General features: G+C 53.2%; 1 protein-coding gene and 1 long non-coding RNA gene across 2 annotated transcripts in view; one reads left to right on the top strand and one right to left on the bottom strand.

The window, feature by feature from the left end:
* On the bottom strand, positions 1-13,786 carry TRAPPC14 (trafficking protein particle complex subunit 14). The gene is made up of 11 exons (XM_072149866.1): positions 13,383-13,786; positions 11,821-11,916; positions 11,561-11,690; positions 10,178-10,264; positions 9,974-10,094; positions 9,746-9,893; positions 9,592-9,674; positions 9,344-9,513; positions 2,872-3,026; positions 1,073-1,269; positions 1-992 (listed from the first exon to the last, which is right to left on the bottom strand). The coding sequence occupies exons 1-11, from the start codon at positions 13,734-13,736 to the stop codon at positions 839-841; spliced, it is 1,695 nt and encodes a 564-aa protein (XP_072005967.1). The 5' UTR covers positions 13,737-13,786; the 3' UTR covers positions 1-838.
* Positions 13,390-25,290, top strand: part of LOC140128285 (uncharacterized) — a 17,109-nt gene continuing 5,208 nt past the window's right edge. Inside the window, exon 1 of the long non-coding RNA XR_011855133.1 lies at positions 13,390-13,631. This is a non-coding gene — a long non-coding RNA (uncharacterized lncRNA). The remainder of the gene's footprint in view (positions 13,632-25,290) is intronic.

The raw sequence follows: 25,290 nt of genomic DNA on the forward strand, positions 1-25,290 counted from the left end.
CCCCCCCCCCCCCCCCCAGTGTATATACTGACAGACAGAGGGTGATCCTGAGCAAGTGCAAAAGTCCGGAGTCTGAAATGTATAAATTATACTAAAAAAAAAAAAAAAATGTAAACATGATTAAAAAAAAAAATCCTGAACGTTCAGAGGAGAAGGAGCAGAAAACGGTGGGGTCCCGTCTGCTATCATCTCCGAGCATCACCAGAGGGGATTCAGTAGTACTTTAACCCGATCCAACCCACATTCTCAACATATCCACGTGGGCAGGGCTTAGTCGCAACTTCCTGTCCACATGGGCAGGGCTTAATCCCAACTTCCTGTCCACATAGGCAGGGCTTAATCCCAACTTCCTGTCCACATGGGCAGGGCTTAATCCCAACTTCCTGTCCACATGGGCAGGGCTTAATCCCAACTTCCTGTCCGTGTGGGAGTGGCTTAATAGTAACTTCCTGTCCTTACGGTAGGGGGTAATCATACTTCCTTTCCACATAGATGAGACTCGTAATCTTCCACCCCCCTTAGACAGGACTTTTCTAATTCTAAAGTCCACACCCACACGGGCAGGGTTTAGTCCCATTACCCCGACTGACTCCAAATCGCTCCATTCCAGTGTCCCCGCCCACACGGGCTCCGCAGAGCCCAATCTCTATAGCATTATACCCCCGTCCAGCAGAGACTAATTGGCTCCATGTAGATCCAAGCTTATGGTGTCCCTCTATCCAGGATTTGGCGGAGTTTCCCTCCCGATTCTGGCAGCTTGGTCCACACAGACTTTTTGGCTTCCCCCTTTCACATTGAGGTCTCTTCCTTGACAACGTTGGGGGCTCTGGGGGAGGGGTCACTGGACCGGATTGACCACCAGGACTTTGCATTGGCGCTTTGCAATTTTATCCAGAGACAGAGCCGCCCGCTCTGGGGGTAAATATAAAGGCCGACCCAAGGGGGATCCCACGGGTGGGGTGATGGCCCTCCGCTCCATCACACTGCCGGTCCTGCAGGGGAGGGCACAACCAGTGAGATACAAAGTCACATCCACCCCCAGATCTACAACTGTCACACAAGTGGCTCTTACCTGATGAGCTGCCCACGAGGAGGCTGCTGGTGAGAGAAGGACTGGGATCTGCCTAGAGCGCCCCCTTGCTGCTGTCTCTCTAGGTCCCTCAGGGCAGGACTGCTGGGACTACTCCTACGCGAAACGGGGCGAGCATCTGGGGGGGCCTGGGACACACTGGCTGTGAACTGCAGCTTCAGCTTCATGTGCTGCGAGAGCTGAGGGGAGGAAAGAGTCGTGTGTGAGGGGGACACCACAAGGCGACAAAGTGTCTGCGTGTCCCCATCCTGTCTCCCCCCCCCCCCCAAGTGTCTGCGTATCCCCGTCCTGTCCCCCCCCCCCCAAGTGTCTGCGTGTCCCCTTCCTGTCCCCCCCCCCCCCAAGTGTCTGCGTGTCCCCGTCCTGCCCCCCCCCCAAGTGTCTGCGTGTCCCCGTCCTGTCCCCCCCCCCAAGTGTCTGCGTGTCCCCTTCCTGTCCCCCCCCCCCCCAAGTGTCTGCGTGTCCCCGTCCTGCCCCCCCCCCAAGTGTCTGCGTGTCCCCGTCGTGTCCCCGTCCTGTCCCCCCCCCCCCCAAGTGTCTGCGTGTCCCCGTCCTGTCCCCCCCCCCAAGTGTCTGCGTGTCCCCGTCCTGTCCCCCCCCCAAGTGTCTGCGTGTCCCCGTCCTGTCCCCCCCCCAAGTGTCTGCGTGTCCCCGTCCTGTCCCCCCCCCCAAGTGTCTGCGTGTCCCCGTCCTGTCCCCCCCCCCCCAAGTGTCTGCGTGTCCCCGTCCTGTCCCCCCCCCCCCAAGTGTCTGCGTGTCCCCGTCCTGTCCCCCCCCCCCCAAGTGTCTGCGTGTCCCCGTCCTGTCCCCCCCCCCCAAGTGTCTGCGTGTCCCCGTCCTGTCCCCCCCCCCCAAGTGTCTGCGTGTCCCCGTCCTGTCCCCCCCCCCAAGTGTCTGCGTGTCCCCGTCCTGTCCCCCCCCCCCCAAGTGTCTGCGTGTCCCCGTCCTGTCCCCCCCCCCCCCAAGTGTCTGCGTGTCCCCGTCCTGTCCCCCCCCCCCAAGTATCTGCGTGTCCCCGTCCTGTCCCCCCCCCAAGTGTCTGCGTGTCCCCGTCCTGTCCCCCCCCCCCAAGTGTCTGCGTGTCCCCGTCCTGTCCCCCCCCCCCCAAGTGTCAGCGTGTCCCTGTCCCCCCCCCCCCAAGTGTCAGCGTGTCCCTGTCCTGTCCCCCCAAGTGTCAGCGTGTCCCTGTCCTGTCCCCCCAAGTGTCAGCGTGTCCCTGTCCTGTCCCCCCAAGTGTCAGCGTGTCCCTGTCCTGTCCCCCCAAGTGTCAGCGTGTCCCTGTCCTGTCCCCCCCAAGTGTCTGCGTGTCCCTGTCCTGTCCCCCCCAAGTGTCTGCGTGTCCCTGTCCTGTCCCCCCCAAGTGTCTGCGTGTCCCAGTCCTGCCCCCCCCAAGTGTCAGCGTGTCCCTGTCCTGTCCCCCCAAGTGTCAGCGTGTCCCTGTCCTGTCCCCCCAAGTGTCAGCGTGTCCCCGTCCTGTCCCCCCAAGTGTCAGCGTGTCCCCGTCCTGTCCCCCCAAGTGTCAGCGTGTCCCCGTCCTGTCCCCCCAAGTGTCAGCGTGTCCCCGTCCTGTCCCCCAAGTGTCAGCGTGTCCCCGTCCTGTCCCCCAAGTGTCAGCGTGTCCCTGTCCTGTCCCCCAAGTGTCACCGTGTCCCTGTCCTGTCCCCCAAGTGTCAGCGTGTCCCCGTCCTGTCCCCCAAGTGTCAGCGTGTCCCTGTCCTGTCCCCCCAGGTGTCAGTGTATTAGATTGTGTGGATATTTGGGGTACAAAATCAGCTTCTCACCTCAAACAGCCCGGCCTTTAGCGCCATGAATGTGACGCCGATGGTGACAGAACTTCCTTTCCTGCAGAAGCCCAGACTATTTATAGGGGTGTAACATACGACCGCCTCCTGCGCCGCCTGTGTGACCCTCCGCTCCTCTTCTGACAGACACCTACCTGAGAATGGGAGAGAGCAAGTTACATAAAGCCTTGTACCCCAGGTACACTGCACTCCCTGTACTACTCACCTCCCCCTGTCATGTTAGTATCTGTCCTCCTCCCCCTGGTACACTGCACTCCTTGTACTACTCACCTCCCGCTGTCATGTTAGTATCTGTCCTCCTCCCCCTGGTACACTGCACTCCCTGTACTACTCACCTTCCGCTGTCATGTTAGTATCTGTCCTCCTCCCCCTGGTACACTGCACTCCCTGTACTACTCACCTCCCGCTGTCCTGTTAGTATCTGTCCTCCTCCCCCTGGTACACTGCACTCCCTGTACTACTCACCTCCCCCTGTCATGTTAGTATCTGTCCTCCTCCCCCTGGTACACTGCACTCCCTGTACTACTCACCTCCCCCTGTCATGTTATTATCTGTCCTCCTCCCCCTGGTACACTGCACTCCCTGTACTACTCACCTCCCGCTGTCATGTTAGTATCTGTCCTCCTCCCCCTGGTACACTGCACTCCCTGTACTACTCACCTCCCCCTGTCATGTTAGTATCTGTCCTCCTCCCCCTGGTACACTGCACTCCCTGTACTACTCACCTCCCCCTGTCATGTTAGTATCTGTCCTCCTCCCCCTGGTACACTGCACTCCCTGTACTACTCACCTCCCCCTGTCATGTTAGTATCTGTCCTCCTCCCCCTGGTACACTGCACTCCCTGTACTACTCACCTCCCCCTGTCAGGTTAGTATCTGTCCTCCTCCCCCTGGTACACTGCACTCCCTGTACTACTCACCTCCCGCTGTCATGTTAGTATCTGTCCTCCTCCCCCTGGTACACTGCACTCCCTGTACTACTCACCTCCCCCTGTCATGTTAGTATCTGTCCTCCTCCCCCTGGTACACTGCACTCCCTGTACTACTCACCTCCCCCTGTCATGTTAGTATCTGTCCTCCTCCCCCTGGTACACTGCACTCCCTGTACTACTCACCTCCCCCTGTCATGTTAGTATCTGTCCTCCTCCCCCTGGTACACTGCACTCCCTGTACTACTCACCTCCCGCTGTCATGTTAGTATCTGTCCTCCTCCCCCTGGTACACTGCACTCCCTGTACTACTCACCTCCCCCTGTCATGTTAGTATCTGTCCTCCTCCCCCTGGTACACTGCACTCCCTGTACTACTCACCTCCCCCTGTCATGTTAGTATCTGTCCTCCTCCCCCTGGCACACTGCACTCCCTGTACTACTCACCTCCCCCTGTCATGTTAGTATCTGTCCTCCTCCTCCCCCTGCTACACTGCACTCCCTGTACTACTCACCTCCCCCTGTCATGTTAGTATCTGTCCTCCTCCCCCTGGTACACTGCACTCCCTGTACTACTCACCTCCCCCTGTCATGTTAGTATCTGTCCTCCTCCCCCTGGTACACTGCACTCCCTGTACTACTCACCTCCCGCTGTCATGTTAGTATCTGTCCTCCTCCCCCTGGTACACTGCACTCCCTGTACTACTCACCTCCCGCTGTCATGTTACTATCTGTCCACCTCCCCCTGGTACACTGCACTCCCTGTACTACTCACCTCCCCCTGTCATGTTAGTATCTGTCCTCCTCCCCCTGGTACACTGCACTCCCTGTACTACTCACCTCCCGCTGTCATGTTAGTATCTGTCCTCCTCCCCCTGGTACACTGCACTCCCTGTACTACTCACCTCCCCCTGTCATGTTAGTATCTGTCCTCCTCCCCCTGGTACACTGCACTCCCTGTACTACTCACCTCCCCCTGTCATGTTAGTATCTGTCCTCCTCTCCCTGGTACACTGCACTCCCTGTACTACTCACCTCCCGCTGTCCTGTTAGTATCTGTCCTCCTCTCCCTGGTACACTGCACTCCCTGTACTACTCACCTCCCCCTGTCATGTTAGTATCTGTCCTCCTCCCCCTGGTACACTGCACTCCCTGTACTACTCACCTCCCGCTGTCATGTTAGTATCTGTCCTCCTCCCCCTGGTACACTGCACTCCCTGTACTACTCACCTCCCCCTGTCATGTTAGTATCTGTCCTCCTCCCCCTGGTACACTGCACTCCCTGTACTACTCACCTCCCGCTGTCATGTTAGTATCTGTCCTCCCCCCCTGGTACACTGCACTCCCTGTACTACTCACCTCCCCCTGTCATGTTAGTATCTGTCCTCCTCCCCCTGGTACACTGCACCCCCTGTACTACTCACCTCCCCCTGTCATGTTAGTATCTGTCCTCCTCCCCCTGGTACACTGCACTCCCTGTACTACTCACCTCCCCCTGTCATGTTAGTATCTGTCCTCCTCCCCCTGGTACACTGCACTCCCTGTACTACTCACCTCCCCCTGTCATGTTAGTATCTGTCCTCCTCCTCCCCCTGCTACACTGCACTCCCTGTACTACTCACCTCCCGCTGTCATGTTAGTATCTGTCCTCCTCCTCCTGGTACACTGCACTCCCTGTACTACTCACCTCCCCCTGTCATGTTAGTATCTGTCCTCCTCCCCCTGGTACACTGCACTCCCTGTACTACTCACCTCCCCCTGTCATGTTAGTATCTGTCCTCCTCCCCCTGGTACACTGCACTCCCTGTACTACTCACCTCCCGCTGTCATGTTATTATCTGTCCTCCTCCCCCTGGTACACTGCACTCCCTGTACTACTCACCTCCCCCTGTCATGTTAGTATCTGTCCTCCTCCCCCTGGTACACTGCACTCCCTGTACTACTCACCTCCCGCTGTCATGTTAGTATCTGTCCTCCTCCCCCTGGTACACTGCACCCCCTGTACTACTTACCTCCCGCTGTCATGTTAGTATCTGTCCTCCTCCCCCTGGTACACTGCACTCCCTGTACTACTCACCTCCCCCTGTCATGTTAGTATCTGTCCTCCTCCCCTTGGTACACTGCACTCCCTGTACTACTCACCTCCCCCTGTCATGTTAGTATCTGTCCTCCTCCCCCTGGTACACTGCACTCCCTGTACTACTCACCTCCCGCTGTCATGTTATTATCTGTCCTCCTCCCCCTGGTACACTGCACTCCCTGTACTACTCACCTCCCCCTGTCATGTTAGTATCTGTCCTCCTCCCCCTGGTACACTGCACTCCCTGTACTACTCACCTCCCCCTGTCATGTTAGTATCTGTCCTCCTCCCCCTGGTACACTGCACTCCCTGTACTACTCACCTCCCGCTGTCATGTTAGTATCTGTCCTCCTCCCCCCTGGTACACTGCACCCCCTGTACTACTCACCTCCCCCTGTCATGTTAGTATCTGTCCTCCTCCCCCTGGTACACTGCACTCCCTGTACTACTCACCTCCCGCTGTCATGTTAGTATCTGTCCTCCTCCCCCCTGGTACACTGCACTCCCTGTACTACTCACCTCCCGCTGTCATGTTAGTATCTGTCCTCCTCCTGGTACACTGCACTCCCTGTACTACTCACCTCCCGCTGTCATGTTAGTATCTGTCCTCCTCCCCCTGGTACACTGCACTCCCTGTACTACTCACCTCCCCCTGTCATGTTAGTATCTGTCCTCCTCCCCCTGGTACACTGCACTCCCTGTACTACTCACCTCCCGCTGTCATGTTAGTATCTGTCCTCCTCCCCCTGGTACACTGCACTCCCTGTACTACTCACCTCCCCCTGTCATGTTAGTATCTGTCCTCCTCCCCTTGGTACACTGCACTCCCTGTACTACTCACCTCCCCCTGTCATGTTATTATCTGTCCTCCTCCCCCTGGTACACTGCACTCCCTGTACTACTCACCTCCCGCTGTCATGTTAGTATCTGTCCTCCTCCCCCTGGTACACTGCACTCCCTGTACTACTCACCTCCCCCTGTCATGTTAGTATCTGTCCTCCTCCCCTGGTACACTGCACTCCCTGTACTACTCACCTCCCGCTGTCATGTTAGTATCTGTCCTCCTCCCCCTGGTACACTGCACTCCCTGTACTACTCACCTCCCCCTGTCATGTTAGTATCTGTCCTCCTCCCCCTGGTACACTGCACTCCCTGTACTACTCACCTCCCGCTGTCATGTTAGTATCTGTCCTCCTCCCCCTGGTACACTGCACTCCCTGTACTACTCACCTCCCGCTGTCATGTTAGTATCTGTCCTCCTCCCCCTGGTACACTGCACTCCCTGTACTACTCACCTCCCCCTGTCATGTTAGTATCTGTCCTCCTCCCCCTGGTACACTGCACTCCCTGTACTACTCACCTCCCGCTGTCATGTTAGTATCTGTCCTCCTCCCCCTGGTACACTGCACTCCCTGTACTACTCACCTCCCCCTGTCATGTTAGTATCTGTCCTCCTCCCCTTGGTACACTGCACTCCCTGTACTACTCACCTCCCCCTGTCATGTTATTATCTGTCCTCCTCCCCCTGGTACACTGCACTCCCTGTACTACTCACCTCCCCCTGTCATGTTAGTATCTGTCCTCCTCCCCCTGGTACACTGCACTCCCTGTACTACTCACCTCCCCCTGTCATGTTAGTATCTGTCCTCCTCCCCCTGGTACACTGCACTCCCTGTACTACTCACCTCCCCCTGTCATGTTAGTATCTGTCCTCCTCCCCTTGGTACACTGCACTCCCTGTACTACTCACCTCCCCCTGTCATGTTATTATCTGTCCTCCTCCCCCTGGTACACTGCACTCCCTGTACTACTCACCTCCCCCTGTCATGTTAGTATCTGTCCTCCTCCTCCCCCTGGTACACTGCACTCCCTGTACTACTCACCTCCCGCTGTCATGTTAGTATCTGTCCTCCTCCCCCTGGTACACTGCACTCCCTGTACTACTCACCTCCCCCTGTCATGTTAGTATCTGTCCTCCTCCCCTTGGTACACTGCACTCCCTGTACTACTCACCTCCCCCTGTCATGTTATTATCTGTCCTCCTCCCCCTGGTACACTGCACTCCCTGTACTACTCACCTCCCCCTGTCATGTTAGTATCTGTCCTCCTCCCCCTGGTACACTGCACTCCCTGTACTACTCACCTCCCGCTGTCATGTTAGTATCTGTCCTCCTCCCCCTGGTACACTGCACTCCCTGTACTACTCACCTCCCCCTGTCATGTTAGTATCTGTCCTCCTCCCCCTGGTACACTGCACCCCCTGTACTACTTACCTCCCGCTGTCATGTTAGTATCTGTCCTCCTCCGCCTGGTACACTGCACTCCCTGTACTACTCACCTCCCGCTGTCATGTTAGTATCTGTCCTCCTCCCCCTGGTACACTGCACTCCCTGTACTACTCACCTCCCCCTGTCATGTTAGTATCTGTCCTCCTCCCCCTGGTACACTGCACTCCCTGTACTACTCACCTCCCCCTGTCATGTTAGTATCTGTCCTCCTCCCCTTGGTACACTGCACTCCCTGTACTACTCACCTCCCGCTGTCATGTTATTATCTGTCATTCTCCCCCTGGTACACAGCACTCCCTGTACTACTCACCTCCCCCTGTCATGTTAGTATCTGTCCTCCTCCCCCTGGTACACTGCACTCCCTGTACTACTTACCTCCCCCTGTCATGTTATTATCTGTCATTCTCCCCCTGGTACACTGCACTCCCTGTACTACTCACCTCCCCCTGTCATGTTAGTATCTGTCCTCCTCCCCCTGGTACACTGCACTCCCTGTACTACTCACCTCCCCCTGTCATGTTAGTATCTGTCCTCCTCCCCCTGGTACACTGCACTCCCTGTACTACTCACCTCCCCCTGTCATGTTAGTATCTGTCCTCCTCCCCCTGGTACACTGCACTCCCTGTACTACTCACCTCCCCCTGTCATGTTAGTATCTGTCCTCCTCCCCCTGGTACACTGCACTCCCTGTACTACTCACCTCCCCCTGTCATGTTAGTATCTGTCCTCCTCCCCCTGGTACACTGCACTCCCTGTACTACTCACCTCCCGCTGTCCTGTTAGTATCTGTCCTCCTCCCCCTGGTACACTGCACTCCCTGTACTACTCACCTCCCGCTGTCATGTTAGTATCTGTCCTCCTCCTCCTGGTACACTGCACTCCCTGTACTACTCACCTCCCCCTGTCATGTTAGTATCTGTCCTCCTCCCCCTGGTACACTGCACTCCCTGTACTACTCACCTCCCGCTGTCATGTTAGTATCTGGTGTCCTCCCCCTGGTACACTGCACTCCCTGTACTACTCACCTCCCCCTGTCATGTTAGTATCTGTCCTCCTCCCCCTGGTACACTGCACCCCCTGTACTACTCACCTCCCCCTGTCATGTTAGTATCTGTCCTCCTCCCCGTGGTACACTGCACTCCCTGTACTACTTACCTCCCGCTGTCATGTTGGTGTCTGGAGTCCAGACCAGTCTTACAGCCAGGAAGTCCTGCAGGTCGTTCAGTAGGGTGTACGTCACCCTAAATGGGGTGTGCGCCTGTACCGGGGAGTCACAGCGCGCGGTCATGACAAAGCGCGGCCTCTCTAGGCGGATACTGGGGAGTCTGGGGGAGAGAAGCGATGAGCACCATGAGAGGTCAGTGCTGGCGCCCCCTGCAGGCCCCCGGGGGGCAGACACTTACTTGTAATGGGTGTAGATTCCGGACGTGAAGGGCAGCTTCGGGGTGGACCAGTGGATGATGGCAATTAGAGGGACCTCCAGACCCTGAGGAAGAGGAAGGTGGTGAGGAGCGGCTAGGGCTATGGAGACAAGTTTATACACTACAAGTATCTCACCTCTTTGGCATCCTCCGGGGGGCGCTCTCCTGTCTGCAGCTGGAAAAGGAAGTTGTGCTCCTCCAGGGAGCAGAGCATGCTGGGTAACTGGGAGGAGCAGCTGTGCAGGCGCAGGAAGGAGGCCATGCTGACATCCCCCGACTGGTGACTGCGGGAGAGAAGGCTGATCACAGACTGCCAGGACAGGGGGCGCTATGGAGCTACATGGGGAGGGGGTCATCCTCTTACCAGACATTGTCCACCAGGAGCACCGAGCCGTCCGGCATGACCGGCAGGTAACTGGCATTGAAGTTAGGGAGGATCCGGACGTCCCGAATACAGAGCTCATCCTGAGAAGAGGTGTTCAGCACTGTGGGCGACAAAAGACGGGGTAAGGGCGGGTGTGCGGCCATGACACCCACCTGCACCCACCCCTCTGCTCCAGGATCTCACCTTTCACAGCTGTCAGGTGTTTCCCGGACACATTGATCTGACGACACCTGAGGGTGGGAGGTGGCAGCACGGTAAGGAGGGTGCTCACTACGGGAGAGAGGAGAGGGGTTAGTAAGGAGGAGGCCAGTGGGGGGTGCTACACCACCCGGGGAGGGACGAGGAGGTGGCTAGGGGGTGCTACACCACCCGGGGAGGGACGAGGAGGTGGCTAGGGGGTGCTACACCACCCGGGGAGGGACGAGGAGGTGGCTAGGGGGTGCTACACCACCCGGGGAGGGACGAGGAGGTGGCTAGGGGGTGCTACACCACCCGGGGAGGGACGAGGAGGTGGCTAGGGGGTGCTACACCACCCGGGGAGGGACGAGGAGGTGGCTAGGGGGTGCTACACCACCCGGGGAGGGACGAGGAGGTGGCTAGGGGGTGCTACACCACCCGGGGAGGGACGAGGAGGTGGCTAGGGGGTGCTACACCACCCGGGGAGGGACGAGGAGGTGGCTAGGGGGTGCTACACCACCCGGGGAGGGACGAGGAGGTGGCTAGGGGGTGCTACACCACCCGGGGAGGGACGAGGAGGTGGCTAGGGGGTGCTACACCACCCGGGGAGGGACGAGGAGGTGGCTAGGGGGTGCTACACCACCCGGGGAGGGACGAGGAGGTGGCTAGGGGGTGCTACACCACCCGGGGAGGGACGAGGAGGTGGCTAGGGGGTGCTACACCACCCGGGGAGGGACGAGGAGGTGGCTAGGGGGTGCTACACCACCCGGGGAGGGACGAGGAGGTGGCTAGGGGGTGCTACACCACCCGGGGAGGGACGAGGAGGTGGCTAGGGGGTGCTACACCACCCGGGGAGGGACGAGGAGGTGGCTAGGGGGTGCTACACCACCCGGGGAGGGACGAGGAGGTGGCTAGGGGGTGCTACACCACCCGGGGAGGGACGAGGAGGTGGCTAGGGGGTGCTACACCACCCGGGGAGGGACGAGGAGGTGGCTAGGGGGTGCTACACCACCCGGGGAGGGACGAGGAGGTGGCTAGGGGGTGCTACACCACCCGGGGAGGGACGAGGAGGTGGCTAGGGGGTGCTACACCACCCGGGGAGGGACGAGGAGGTGGCTAGGGGGTGCTACACCACCCGGGGAGGGACGAGGAGGAGGAGGGTGCTCACTTCAGGAGAGGGGTTAGTAAGAGAGAGACAGCCCGCGCTGTGCTACAGGAGACGCCCGGAGATCACACAGCGTCTCTGCCACCATTTCTTCAGAAACTAGAGATTACACCCCAACTGCTGCAGAACCTCTTTGGAAACCAGAGCTTTTCCGGCGGAGCAGTCTGTGCCCTGCACCCTTCATGGGGTCCCTTAGATCACATTCGGCACAGCCATGCAATCACCTTGAGCCTTGAAGGTCGCCTGCTCCTCCTTGAAGATCTGACCTGGGGTTGAGTTGAGCAGCAGAGAGCGATATCCGAGATCCTTCACCCGAGACTGCTCCGCGTCCCTCTTCCAGACCGTCACCACGATCTGCGGGACACAAGGGGAGAACCAATCAGAGAGAAGCAGAGCACCGCCGTAATCTGCACGCAGAGAGCCCAGTACTAGAATACCGCCGCTGCATGCCTGGACCACCTACCCCCAGGCTGATGACACTTACCTTGGCTTTGACTGTGGTGGGCGGCAGGCGATCTAGAGACACGGAGAGAGGGAAGATAACCTCATCACTGGACACCACGGGGTCCGTCACCGGGGTCTGAAAGACAAGAAAGAATGACAGGTGAGGGGGGCACAGACACATGAGGAGCCACGGGCATACGGGGGGGGGGGGGGGGGGTGGGAGACACAGTGGGCGGCACGTCCGGGTGACATGGCATGGATGGCAGGTACAGGTCATAGGTGACGGTTGACAGGTGATAGAGTGACGGGATGGGGGTGACAGGTGCAGGGGATGGGGGTGACAGGTGCAGGGGATGGGTGACATGGACAGGTTACAGGTGACATTGTGATTAGGTGCTGTGTCCCCGGTGTGCGGCGCCCTATGATGGGTGATATGTAAAGGTGATGGGGGTGGCAGGTGCCGGGGTGACATGTACAGGTGACGTTGTGATTAGGTTCTGTGGCCCCCCGGTCCCGGTGTGCGGCGCCCTCTGCTGGGTGATGGGTGACATGTACAGGTGATGGGGTGACAGGTGCTGGGGTGATTAGGTGACAGGTGCTGGGGTTATTAGATTCTGTGCTCACCCCGGCCCCGGTGTGCGGCACCCTCTGCTGGGTGATGGGTGACATGTACAGGTGCTGGGGTGACAGGTGCTGGGGTGATTAGGTGACATGTACAGGTGATGGGGTGACAGGTGCTGGGGTGATTAGGTGACATGTACAGGTGATGGGGTGACAGGTGCTGGGGTGATTAGGTGACATGTACAGGTGACGTTGTGATTAGGTTCTGCGCTCACCCCGGCCCCGGTGTGCAGCGCCCTCTGCTGGGTGATGGGTGACATGTACAGGTGATGGGGTGACAGATGATTAGGTGACATGTACAGGTGATGGGGTGACAGGTGATTAGGTGCTGTGTCCCCCTCGCTGTGCTCACCCCGGCCCCGGTGTGCGGCGCCCTCTGCTGGGTGATGGGTGACATGTACAGGTGATGGGGTGACAGGTGCTGGGGTGATTAGGTGACAGGTGCTGGGGTTATTAGATTCTGTGCTCACCCCGGCCCCGGTGTGTGGTGCCCTCTGCTGGGTGATGGGTGACATGTACAGGTGCTGGGGTGACAGGTGCTGGGGTGATTAGGTGACATGTACAGGTGATGGGGTGACAGGTGCTGGGGTGATTAGGTGACAGGTGCTGGGGTTATTAGATTCTGTGCTCACCCCGGCCCCGGTGTGCGGCACCCTCTGCTGGGTGATGGGTGACATGTACAGGTGCTGGGGTGATTAGGTGACATGTACAGGTGATGGGGTGACAGGTGCTGGGGTGATTAGGTGACATGTACAGGTGACGTTGTGATTAGGTTCTGCGCTCACCCCGGCCCCGGTGTGCAGCGCCCTCTGCTGGGTGATGGGTGACATGTACAGGTGATGGGGTGACAGGTGATTAGGTGCTGTGTCCCCCTCGCTGTGCTCACCCCGGCCCCGGTGTGCGGCGCCCTCTGCTGGGTGATGGGTGACATGTACAGGTGATGGGGTGACAGGTGCTGGGGTTATTAGGTTCTGCGCTCACCCCGGCCCCGGTGTGCGGCGCCCTCTGCTGGCTGAGGATGGGCCTGCACCCCCGGTAGCCCGCGCTCTCCTCCTCCGCCTCGTCCTCCGGCTCCTCGTGCTCCTCCCCGGGGCACACACTGGCCAGGGCGGAGAGGGCGGCGGCCAGCGGGGCCCAGCTCTCCCCTCCCGGGCTGTCCTGGGCCTCAGCCCCCGGCTTGTCCTGGCTCCGGAGCCGCAGCACCAGCAGGAAGCGCAGCGTCTCCCCCAGGTAGAGGTGACTGCGGCGCGGGAGGGAGCGGTACCGGCCCGGGAGGTCTGCGGGCAGCACCGGGCAGGCCGGGAAGATCATCGAGTAATCGCACTGCGACTCCATGATGAGACCCCGGCAGGGGAGAGCAAGCGAGCGCCGACACACCGAGCACAGAACACACAGTGCGCAGGCGCCAGCATAGAGCCGCACGGTTACCAGGCAACAGGCCGAGCAGCCGATCCCCGAGCAACACACAGGAGGAGAAGCAGGTGTATCTGATCCTGTCATGTGCGATACCTCCGGCCGTATCTAATCCTGCCATGTGCGATACCTCCAGCCGTATCTAATCCTGCCATGTGCGATACCTCCAGCCGTATCTGATCCTGTCATGTGTGATACCTCCAGCCGTATCTGATCCTGTCATGTGCGATACCTCCAGCCGTATCTAATCCTGTCATGTGCGATACCTTCAGCCTCAATCTCAATTTACCCAGGGACCTCTGGGTGAGGCTGGGGCGCAAGAAATTTACAAAAAATAACTTATTCACACTCGGTGCAGGGACCTGCGTAAGGTGCAGGCGTTTTAATTTATAACAATTTGGGACGGATACGCGTGTTTGATCAAACCTTATTCAAATATTCATGGATGGGAAAGAGGCGATTCGGACATTTGGGCGCTATTTTCCGTTATTGCGATTTTTTACACTTTGATAGAACGGGCGCTTTCGGACGCGGTGACACCTCTCATGTTTCTAATTTTTAGTGTTTATTTTTATATGTTGTCTTGTGAAGGGGGGGTAATTTAAACTCTTCCTTTGTTTTACATTTTTTAAAGAATTATGTTTTTTACATTTTTTTTTTATTTTTTTTTTATTTCAGACCCTCTAGGGTACTTTAACCCTGCAGGGTCTGATTGCTAATGTTATATACTACAAGAATACTGTATTGCAGTATACAGCAATTATACTGATGATCTCTCATATAGAGATCATTACACATGGCAAGGCTACGAGTCTCAATGAGACTGTAGGCTGCCATGGAAACCGATCGCCGCCCTCCAATGACATCCAAGATGGCAGCGCCAGTGAGATGGTAAGTTAGGTGCCGCGGTCGGGTTTGATCACACCACTTAACAGATTAACTGCCGCGATTGCTTCCGGCCGCGGCACTAACAGGTGGGTGTCAGGTGACATCTGCAGTGTATGGAGAGAGCCTCTAGATGTACAAGGAAGAATGGAGGAACCTCCAGCCTCTAGATGTACAGAGAAGAATGGGGGAACCTCCAGCCTCTAGATGTACAAGGAAGAATGGAGGAACCTCCAGCCTCTAGATGTACAAGGAAGAATGGAGGAACCTCCAGCCTCTAGATGTAAAGAGAAGAATGGGGGAACCTCCAGCCTCTAGATGTACAGAGAAGAATGGAGGAACCTCCAGCCTCTGGATGTACAAAGAAGAATGGGGGAACCTCCAGCCTCTAGATGTACAAAGAAGAATGGGGGAACCACCAGCCTCTAGATGTACAGAGAAGAATGGGGGGAACCTCCAGCCTCTAGATGTACAAAGAAGAATGGGGGAACCTCCAACCTCTGGATGTACAAAGAAGAATGGGGGAACCTCCAGCCTCTGGATGTACAAAGAAGAATGGGGGAACCTCCAGCCTCTAGATGTACAAAGAAGAATGGGGGAACCACCAGCCTCTAGATGTACAGAGAAGAATGGGGGGAACCTCCAGCCTCTAGATGTACAAAGAAGAATGGGGGAACCTCCAGCCTCTAGATGTACAGAGAAGAATGGGGGAACCTCCAGCCTCTAGATGTACAGAGAAGAATGGGGGGAACCTCCAGCCTCTAGATGTACAAAGAAGAATGGAGGAACCTCCAACCTCTAGATGTACAAAGAAGAATGGGGGACCTCCAGCCTCTAGATGTACAAAGAAGAATGGGGGAACCTCCAGCCTCTAGATGTACAAAGAAGAATGGGGGAACCTCCAGCCTCTAGATGTACAAAGAAGAATGGGGGAACCTCCAGCCTCTAGATGTACAGAGAAGAATGGGGGAACCTCCAGCCTCTAGATGTACAAGGAAGAATGGAGGAACCTCCAGCCTCTAGATGTACAAGGAAGAATGGAGGAACCTCCAGCCTCTAGATGTAAAGAGAAGAATGGGGGAACCTCCAGCCTCTAGATGTACAGAGAAGAATGGAGGAACCTCCAGCCTCTGGATGTACAAAGAAGAATGGGGGAACCTCCAGCCTCTAGATGTACAAAGAAGAATGGGGGAACCACCAGCCTCTAGATGTACAGAGAAGAATGGGGGGAACCTCCAGCCTCTAGATGTACAAAGAAGAATGGGGGAACCTCCAACCTCTGGATGTACAAAGAAGAATGGGGGAACCTCCAGCCTCTGGATGTACAAAGAAGAATGGGGGAACCTCCAGCCTCTAGATGTACAAAGAAGAATGGGGGAACCACCAGCCTCTAGATGTACAGAGAAGAATGGGGGGAACCTCCAGCCTCTAGATGTACAAAGAAGAATGGGGGAACCTCCAGCCTCTAGATGTACAGAGAAGAATGGGGGAACCTCCAGCCTCTAGATGTACAGAGAAGAATGGGGGGAACCTCCAGCCTCTAGATGTACAAAGAAGAATGGAGGAACCTCCAACCTCTAGATGTACAAAGAAGAATGGGGGACCTCCAGCCTCTAGATGTACAAAGAAGAATGGGGGAACCTCCAGCCTCTAGATGTACAAAGAAGAATGGGGGAACCTCCAGCCTCTAGATGTACAAAGAAGAATGGGGGAACCTCCAGCCTCTAGATGTACAAAGAAGAATGGGGGAACCTCCAGCCTCTAGATGTACAGAGAAGAATGGGGGAACCTCCAGCCTCTAGATGTACAAAGAAGAATGGGAGAACCTCCAGCCTCTAGATGTACAAAGAAGAATGGGGGAACCTCCAGCCTCTAGATGTACAAAGAAGAATGGGGGAACCTCCAGCCTCTAGATGTACAAAGAAGAATGGGGGAACCTCCAGCCTCTAGATGTACAAAGAAGAATGGGGGAACCTCCAGCCTCTAGATGTACAAAGAAGAATGGGGGAACCTCCAGCCTCTGGATGTACAAAGAAGAATGGGGGAACCTCCAGCCTCTGGATGTACAAAGAAGAATGGGGGAACCACCAGCCTCTAGATGTACAGAGAAGAATGGGGGGAACCTCCAGCCTCTAGATGTACAAAGAAGAATGGGGGAACCTCCAGCCTCTAGATGTACAAAGAAGAATGGGGGAACCTCCAGCCTCTAGATGTACAGAGAAGAATGGGGGAACCTCCAGCCTCTAGATGTACAAAGAAGAATGGAGGAACCTCCAGCCTCTGGATGTACAAAGAAGAATGGAGGAACCTCCAGCCTCTAGATGTACAGAGAAGAATGGGGGAACCTCCAGTCTCTAGATGTACAAAGAAGAATGGAGGAACCTCCAGCCTCTAGATGTACAAAGAAGAATGGAGGAACCTCCAGCCTCTAGATGTACAAAGAAGAATGGGGGAACCTCCAGCCTCAAGATGTACAAAGAAGAATGGAGGAACCTCCAGCCTCTAGATGTACAAAGAAGAATGGGGGAACCACCAGACTCTAGATGTACAGAGAAGAATGGGGGAACCTCTAGCCTCTAGATGTACAGAGAAGAATGGGGGAACCTCCAGCCTCTAGATGTACAAAGAAGAATGGGGGAACCTCCAGCCTCAAGATGTACAAAGAAGAATGGAGGAACCTCCAGCCTCAAGATGTACAAAGAAGAATGGAGGAACCTCCAGCCTCTAGATGTACAAAGAAGAATGGGAGAACCTCCAGCCTCTAGATGTACAAAGAAGAATGGAGGAACCTCCAGCCTCTAGATGTACAGAGAAGAATGGGGGAACCTCCAGCCTCAAGATGTACAAAGAAGAATGGAGGAACCTCCAGCCTCAAGATGTACAAAGAAGAATGGAGGGAACCTCCAGCCTCTAGATGTACAAAGAAGAATGGGGGAACCTCCAGCCTCTAGATGTACAAAGAAGAATGGGGGAACCTCCAGCCTCTAGATGTACAGAGAAGAATGGAGGAACCTCCAGCCTCTAGATGTACAAAGAAGAATGGGGGAACCTCCAGCCTCTAGATGTACAAAGAAGAATGGAGGAACCTCCAGCCTCTAGATGTACAAAGAAGAATGGGGGAACCTCCAGCCTCTAGATGTACAGAGAAGAATGGGGGGAACCTCCAGCCTCTAGATGTACAAAGAAGAATGGGGGAACCTCCAGCCTCTAGATGTATAAAGAAGAATGGGGGAACCTCCAGCCTCTAGATGTACAAAGAAGAATGGGAGAACCTCCAGCCTCTAGATGTACAGAGAAGAATGGAGGGAACCTCCAGCCTCTAGATGTACAAAGAAGAATGGGGGAACCTCCAGCCTCTAGATGTACAGAGAAGAATGGGGGAACCTCCAGCCTCTAGATGTGCAAAGAAGTATGGAGGAACCTCCAGCCTCTAGATGTGCAAAGAAGTATGGAGGAACCTCCAGCCTCTAGATGTACAAAGAAGAATGGGGGAACCTCCAGCCTTTAGATGTACAGAGAAGAATGGGGGAACCTCCAGCCTCTAGATGTACAGAGAAGAATGGAGGAACCTCCAGCCTCAAGATGTACAAAGAAGAATGGGGGGAACCTCCAGCCTCTAGATGTACAGAGAAGAATGGAGGAATCTCCAGCCTCTAGATGTACAAAGAAGAATAGAGGAACCTCCAGCCTTTAGATGTACAGAGAAGAATGGGGGAACCTCCAGCCTCTAGATGTACAGAGAAGAATGGGGGAACCTCCAGCCTCAAGATGTACAAAGAAGAATGGAGGAACCTCCAGCCTCAAGATGTACAAAGAAGAATGGGGGGAACCTCCAGCCTCTAGATGTACAGAGAAGAATGGAGGAATCTCCTGCCTCTAGATGTACAAAGAAGAATAGAGGAACCTCCAGCCTCTAGATGTACAGAGAAGAATGGAGGAACCTCCAGCCTCTAGATGTGCAAAGAAGAATGGGGGAACCTCCAGCCTCTAGATGTACAGAGAAGAATGGGGGAACCTCCAGCCTCTAGATGTACGAAGAAGAATAGAGGAACCTCCAGCCTCTAGATGTACAAAGAAGAATGGAGGAACCTCCAGCCTCTAGATGTACAAAGAGGAGAGGGGGAACCTCCAGCCTCTAGATGTACAAAGAGGAGAGGGGGAACCTCCAGCCTCTAGATGTACAAAGAGGAGAGGGGGAACCTCCAGCCTCTAGATGTACAAAGAAGAATGGAGGAACCTCCAGCCTCTAGATGTACAGAGAAGAATGGGGGAACCTCCAGCCTCTAGATGTACAGAGAAGAATGGGGGAACCTCCAGCCTCTAGATGTACAGAGAAGAATGGGGGAACCTCCAGCCTCTAGATGTACAGAGAAGAATGGGGGGAACCTCCAGCCTCTAGATGTACAGAGAAGAATGGGGGAACCTCCAGCCTCTAGATGTACAGAGAAGAATGGGGGAACCTCCAGCCTCTAGATGTACAGAGAAGAATGGGGGGAACCTCCAGCCTCTAGATGTACAGAGAAGAATGGGGGGAACCTCCAGCCTCTAGATGTACAGAGAAGAATGGGGGGACTTCCAGCCTCTAGATGTACAGAGAAGAATGGGGGAACCTCCAGCCTCTAGATGTACAAAGAAGAATGGGGGGAACCTCCAGCCTCTAGATGTACAAAGAAGAATGGAAGAACCTCCAGCCTCTAGATGTACAAAGAAGAATGGAGGAACCTCCAGCCTCTAGATGTACAAAGAAGAATGGGGGAACCTCCAGCCTCTAGATGTACAGAGAAGAATGGAGGAACCCCCAGCCTCTAGATGTACAGAGAAGAATGGAGGAGCCTCTAGATGTACAGAGAAGAATGGCGGAACCTCCAGCCTCTAGATGTACAAAGAAGAATGGAGGAACCTCCAGCCTCTAGATGTACAGAGAAGAATGGGGGAACCTCCAGCCTCTAGATGTACAAAGAAGAATGGAAGAACCTCCAGCCTCTAGATGTACAGAGAAGAATGGAGGAACCTCCAGCCTCTAGATGTACAGAGAAGAATGGGGGAACCTCCAGCCTCTAGATGTACAGAGAAGAATGGAGGAACCTCCAGCCTCTAGATGTACAGAGAAGAATGAGGGAACCTCCAGCCTCTAGATGTACAAAGAAGAATGGAGGAACCTCCAGCCTCTAGATGTACAAAGAAGAATGGGGGAACCTCCAGCCTCTAGATGTACAGAGAAGAATGGGGGAACCTCCAGCCTCTAGATGTACAGAGAAGAATGGAGGAACCTCCAGCCTCTAGATGTACAGAGAAGAATGGGGGAACCTCCAGCCTCTAGATGTACAGAGAAGAATGGGGGAACCTCCAGCCTCTAGATGTACAGAGAAGAATGGAGGAACCTCCAGCCTCTAGATGTACAAAGAAGAATGGGGGGAACCTCCAGCCTCTAGATGTACAGAGAAGAATGGGGGGACCTCCAGCCTCTAGATGTACAAAGAAGAATGGGGGAACCTCCAGCCTCTAGATGTACAAAGAAGAATGGGGGGAACCTCCAGCCTCTAGATGTACAGAGAAGAATGGAGGAACCTCCAGCCTCTAGATGTACAGAGAAGAATGGGGGGAACCTCCAGCCTCTAGATGTACAGAGAAGAATGGAGGAACCTCCTGCCTCTAGATGTACAGAGAAGAATGGGGGAACCTCCAGCCTCTAGATGTACAGAGAAGAATGGGGGAACCTCCAGCCTCTAGATGTACAGAGAAGAATGGGGGAACCTCCAGCCTCTAGATGTACAGAGAAGAATGGGGGAACCTCCGGCCTCTAGATGTACAAAGAAGAATGGAGGAACCTCCGGCCTCTAGATGTACAGAGAAGAATGGGGGAACCTCCAGCCTCTAGATGTACAGAGAAGAATGGAGGAACCTCCAGCCTCTAGATGTACAGAGAAGAATGGGGGGAACCTCCAGCCTCTAGATGTACAAAGAAGAATGGAGGAACCTCCAGCCTCTAGATGTACAGAGAAGAATGGAGGAACCTCCAGCCTCTAGATGTACAGAGAAGAATGGAGGAACCTCCAGCCTCTAGATGTACAGAGAAGAATGGAGGGACCCCATTTCTTTAAACTTCAAAAATACCCAACAAAACTTATTTTGTGTAAAATTTAGAACTCATTTAGTGGCGCCACCTAGTGGAGACAAGGGTACTCACAGTCTTATCTGGATCATGACCTACAACCAATGACCTCACACTCCACCAGAGAGCAGTGTCCATATGGTAACTGGACATATAACCTGACTGCAGGGTCTATGAGTCCAGGTGCAGCATAGCAGAGCTGACCTTGCTGGATGCTGCAGAGAGGTGTTTGTCAGATGCAGCAGCACTTAATTACATGGATTAAGCTGAATTATAGCATCTGCAATAGATTTTGACTGATTATAGATGCAGATGCACTTAGTTTAGTAAATGCAGCAGAGATGAGTATAGCAGATGCAACACTATAGAGCTAAGCACATCTAATCATAGCAGATGCAGCAGAGCTGAGTGCAGCTCCGTGTCTGCTTGTCGTGGAGTTCATCGGATGTAGCAGAGCTGTGTTAGTGCATGTGTAGAGCTGATTTTGTCGGGTGCAGTATATCTGAGCTTAGCACACGCAGCAGAGCTGAGTTTGTTATTGGGCACTATGGTGTAATTTTCCATGTGATCGCCTTATAATTGTAACCCAACTCTTTGGCATGTACATTAGGGAGTCTTTTCGGATCCCGGATACTGCCGGTTTCCGCTCATTCCCAGTATATTCTATACAATTCCTAAGAAATTCTTCAGATTACAGCAATGCAGGAGAGAGAAGAAGGAAAACACATGTCTCCGGTCTCCGCGAGGCGCCATCGTGTCAGGTTACCCCTGCAGGGCTCACATACTATATGAAGCAGATGTGGAGGGGGGGGGGCAATCCCTGCTCAGCGATGCTTTATCCCTTTCAGCGGCAGTCACCCAACTCTCTTACACCCCTGAATGTTACAGAGTATCAGGGGAGGCATCTAACTTCATTGAGGCGCAGTACCACTTCTAACCTGTGGGAGTGCTGTGCTGCAATGCTGGACTTGATCCCTTCTGTACTCACCAGTTATACAGCATTAACCATGGAACTACAACTCCCAGCGTGGCCACGATACCCGGATCAGGTGATAAGTAGTTACTCCTCAGCACGATGTGTCATTACTTTTGTAAGGGGATGGATTTGGGCAATCCTGATGATCACCAGACCAAGTGATGTCAGCACAGATGTGAGAGCAGATACCTGACTCGCTGCCAGAGCGGGGAGGGAGCACCAAAGACTTGGCAAAAATAGTGTAATTATGTTATTGCATCTTAAAGAGAACAACAACAAGTCCTAACAACCCCTTTAATAGCGACCAACTGCTGATTCCTCCGGATGGAGTCTTGGGAACATATAATAGAATGGAAAAATATCTGGAATACCCCGTTTATATGGATAGTCCTTCCTCTGTGTCCTGACTGTGTGGAGAAGCTCTCTCTCCCCTCTCTTAGAAAGACCTTTGGTAACACACAGCAGCTGCTTTAACAGTTTACATTGACCCAAACCATTGGGGTCCAGGAGAGAGATGGGAGATTTTCAGGGTTTGGCTAGAATAGTACATTGTTACGAATCATCAGCTGTGTATGGAGGATCCGCTCATGACAGTTCCTCAGTCTCTGCTGAACTATATCAGTGAATATATCTTATACTGTATCAGTAAATATATGTAAGTATTTATAGAGGGTGGGCTGCTGATAGCACCCTGGACGGACCCCTCTCCCCTCCCTAGGAGACTGCTGTCTTATTTCTCTATATGTCTAAACTTGTTCTGAGGAATTCTCCACATCCTCCGCTCATGTGACTGTGATAAACAACTCGCCCGGGGGGATCATCCACAAACATTTCTCCAAGACAGTTATTACTCCTGACATGTAACAGCAACATCAGCCGGAGAGCAATAATTATCTGTATGGGGGAGGGTTTCATTATATCACCAATCATCACATACATAATACTGCCCCCTATGTACAAGAATATAACTACTATAATACTGCTCCCTATGTACAAGAATATAACTACTATAATACTGCCCCCTATGTACAGGAATATAACTACTATAATACTGCCCCCTATGTACAGGAATATAACTACTATAATACTGCCCCCTATGTACAGGAATATAACTACTATAATACTGCCCCCTATGTACAGGAATATAACTACTATAATACTGCCCCCTATGTACAAGAATATAACTACTATAATACTGCCTCCTATGTACAAGAATATAACTACTATACTACTGCCCCCTATGTACAAGAATTTAACTACTATAATACTGCTCCCTATGTACAAGAATATAACTACTATAATACTGCCCCTATGTACAAGAATATAACTACTATAATACTGCCCCTATGTACAAGAATATAACTACTATACTACTGCCCCCTATGTACAGGAATATAACTACTATACTACTGCCCCCTATGTACAAGAATATAACTACTATAATACTGCTCCCTATGTACAAGAATATAACTACTATAATACTGCCCCCTATGTACAGGAATATAACTACTATAATACTGCCCCCTATGTACAGGAATATAACTACTATAATACTGCCCCCTATGTACAGGAATATAACTACTATAATACTGCCCCCTATGTACAAGAATATAACTACTACAATACTGCCCCCTATGTACAAGAATATAACTACTATAATACTGCCCCCTATGTATAAGAATATAACTACTATAATACTGCCCCCTATGTACAAGAATATAACTACTACAATACTGCCCCCTATGTACAAGAATATAACTACTATAATACTGCCCCCTATGTATAAGAATATAACTACTATAATACTGCCCCCTATGTACAGGAATATAACTACTATACTACTGCCCCCTATGTACAAGAATATAACTACTATAATACTGCTCCCTATGTACAAGAATATAACTACTATAATACTGCCCCCTATGTACAGGAATATAACTACTATAATACTGCCCCCTATGTACAGGAATATAACTACTATAATACTGCCCCCTATGTACAGGAATATAACTACTATAATACTGCCCCCTATGTACAAGAATATAACTACTACAATACTGCCCCCTATGTACAAGAATATAACTACTATAATACTGCCCCCTATGTACAAGAATATAACTACTATAATACTGCCCCTATGTACAGGAATATAACTACTATAATACTGCCCCCTATGTACAGGAATATAACTACTATAATACTGCCCCCTATGTACAGGAATATAACTACTATAATACTGCCCCCTATGTACAGGAATATAACTACTATAATACTGCCCCCTATGTACAGGAATATAACTACTATAATACTGCCCCCTATGTACAAGAATATAACTACTATAATACTGCCCCCTATGTACAGGAATATAACTACTATAATACTGCCCCCTATGTACAAGAATATAGCTACTATAATACTGCCCCCTATGTACAGGAATATAACTACTATAAAACGGTTCCTTCCATGTAGGTTTGTATATAGGTCTGTAGCTGTGCAGGGTATATAGGACACTGTATGGCAGTCGGTGTAGATGCTGGGTGGTTCTGGTACAGGTATCACATCTCGTTGCTCAACAGGAATGTGTGCCCAGTCCTGCTGTATCATCCTGCTCAGTCATGCGGGTACATATTGGGTACAGCTGACCTGTCCTGGCACTCTGTCTTCACTCCATGTGGAAGATTTATGTTTTTTGGTATAGTACCGTACACCTGGTAACATTCTCACAGTCTTCAATGTGTTTCCATCTTATTCCCTAATATCATTTATGGTAATTGTTGCCCCCAAGAAGGGCACATTTCTGGGACTGCAGGGGTCACTAGAGTTGTCACAAATTCAACTGGACGCCATAGGTCCCCAAGCCTCTGTACAGCCTAATAATATCTTATGATGTCTTGTAATTTAAGCATCATAAATCCTTACACCTAACTCTGTGCACTGAGATTTATGACAAAGAGCTTTGGTGATAAAGGCAGTCACCTTGTATAGAGCTGAGCCACTATATCCAAGCCCCCATTGTGGGCTGTTGTATGGCTGATATTCTGTTTCCAAAATAATTGTAGATGGCCCTAAGGAACACTCATGTGGGAGCCACAAGCCAAACTCTTAGCCTAGAGCCTGCGAGTCTTTAGTTATGGTCCTGGTCACCAGGATTCTGCAGGAGGTGATGTAATCTCTGCAAACATGTCCACAATTTAAGGGAGTAGACATTACTGATGATTGGACGCTCTCACATCATTCCTTCTTGTATATGGGGTCTTTCTATAGCAAACTCCATGTATGGGGCACTCTCTGGTTGAACCTGTGTATGGGGCACTCTCTGGTTGAACCTGTGTATGGGGCACTCTCTGGTTGAACCTGTGTATGGGGCACTCTCTGGTTGAACCTGTGTATGGGGCACTCTCTGGTTGAACCTGTGTATACGGCACTCTCTGGTTGAACCTGTGTATAGGGCACTCTCTGGTTGAACCTGTGTATAGGGCACTCTCTGGTTGAACCTGTGTATA

Source organism: Engystomops pustulosus, chromosome 4 (genome assembly GCF_040894005.1).
Source record: "Engystomops pustulosus chromosome 4, aEngPut4.maternal, whole genome shotgun sequence".
Lineage (NCBI taxonomy): Eukaryota > Metazoa > Chordata > Amphibia > Anura > Leptodactylidae > Engystomops > Engystomops pustulosus.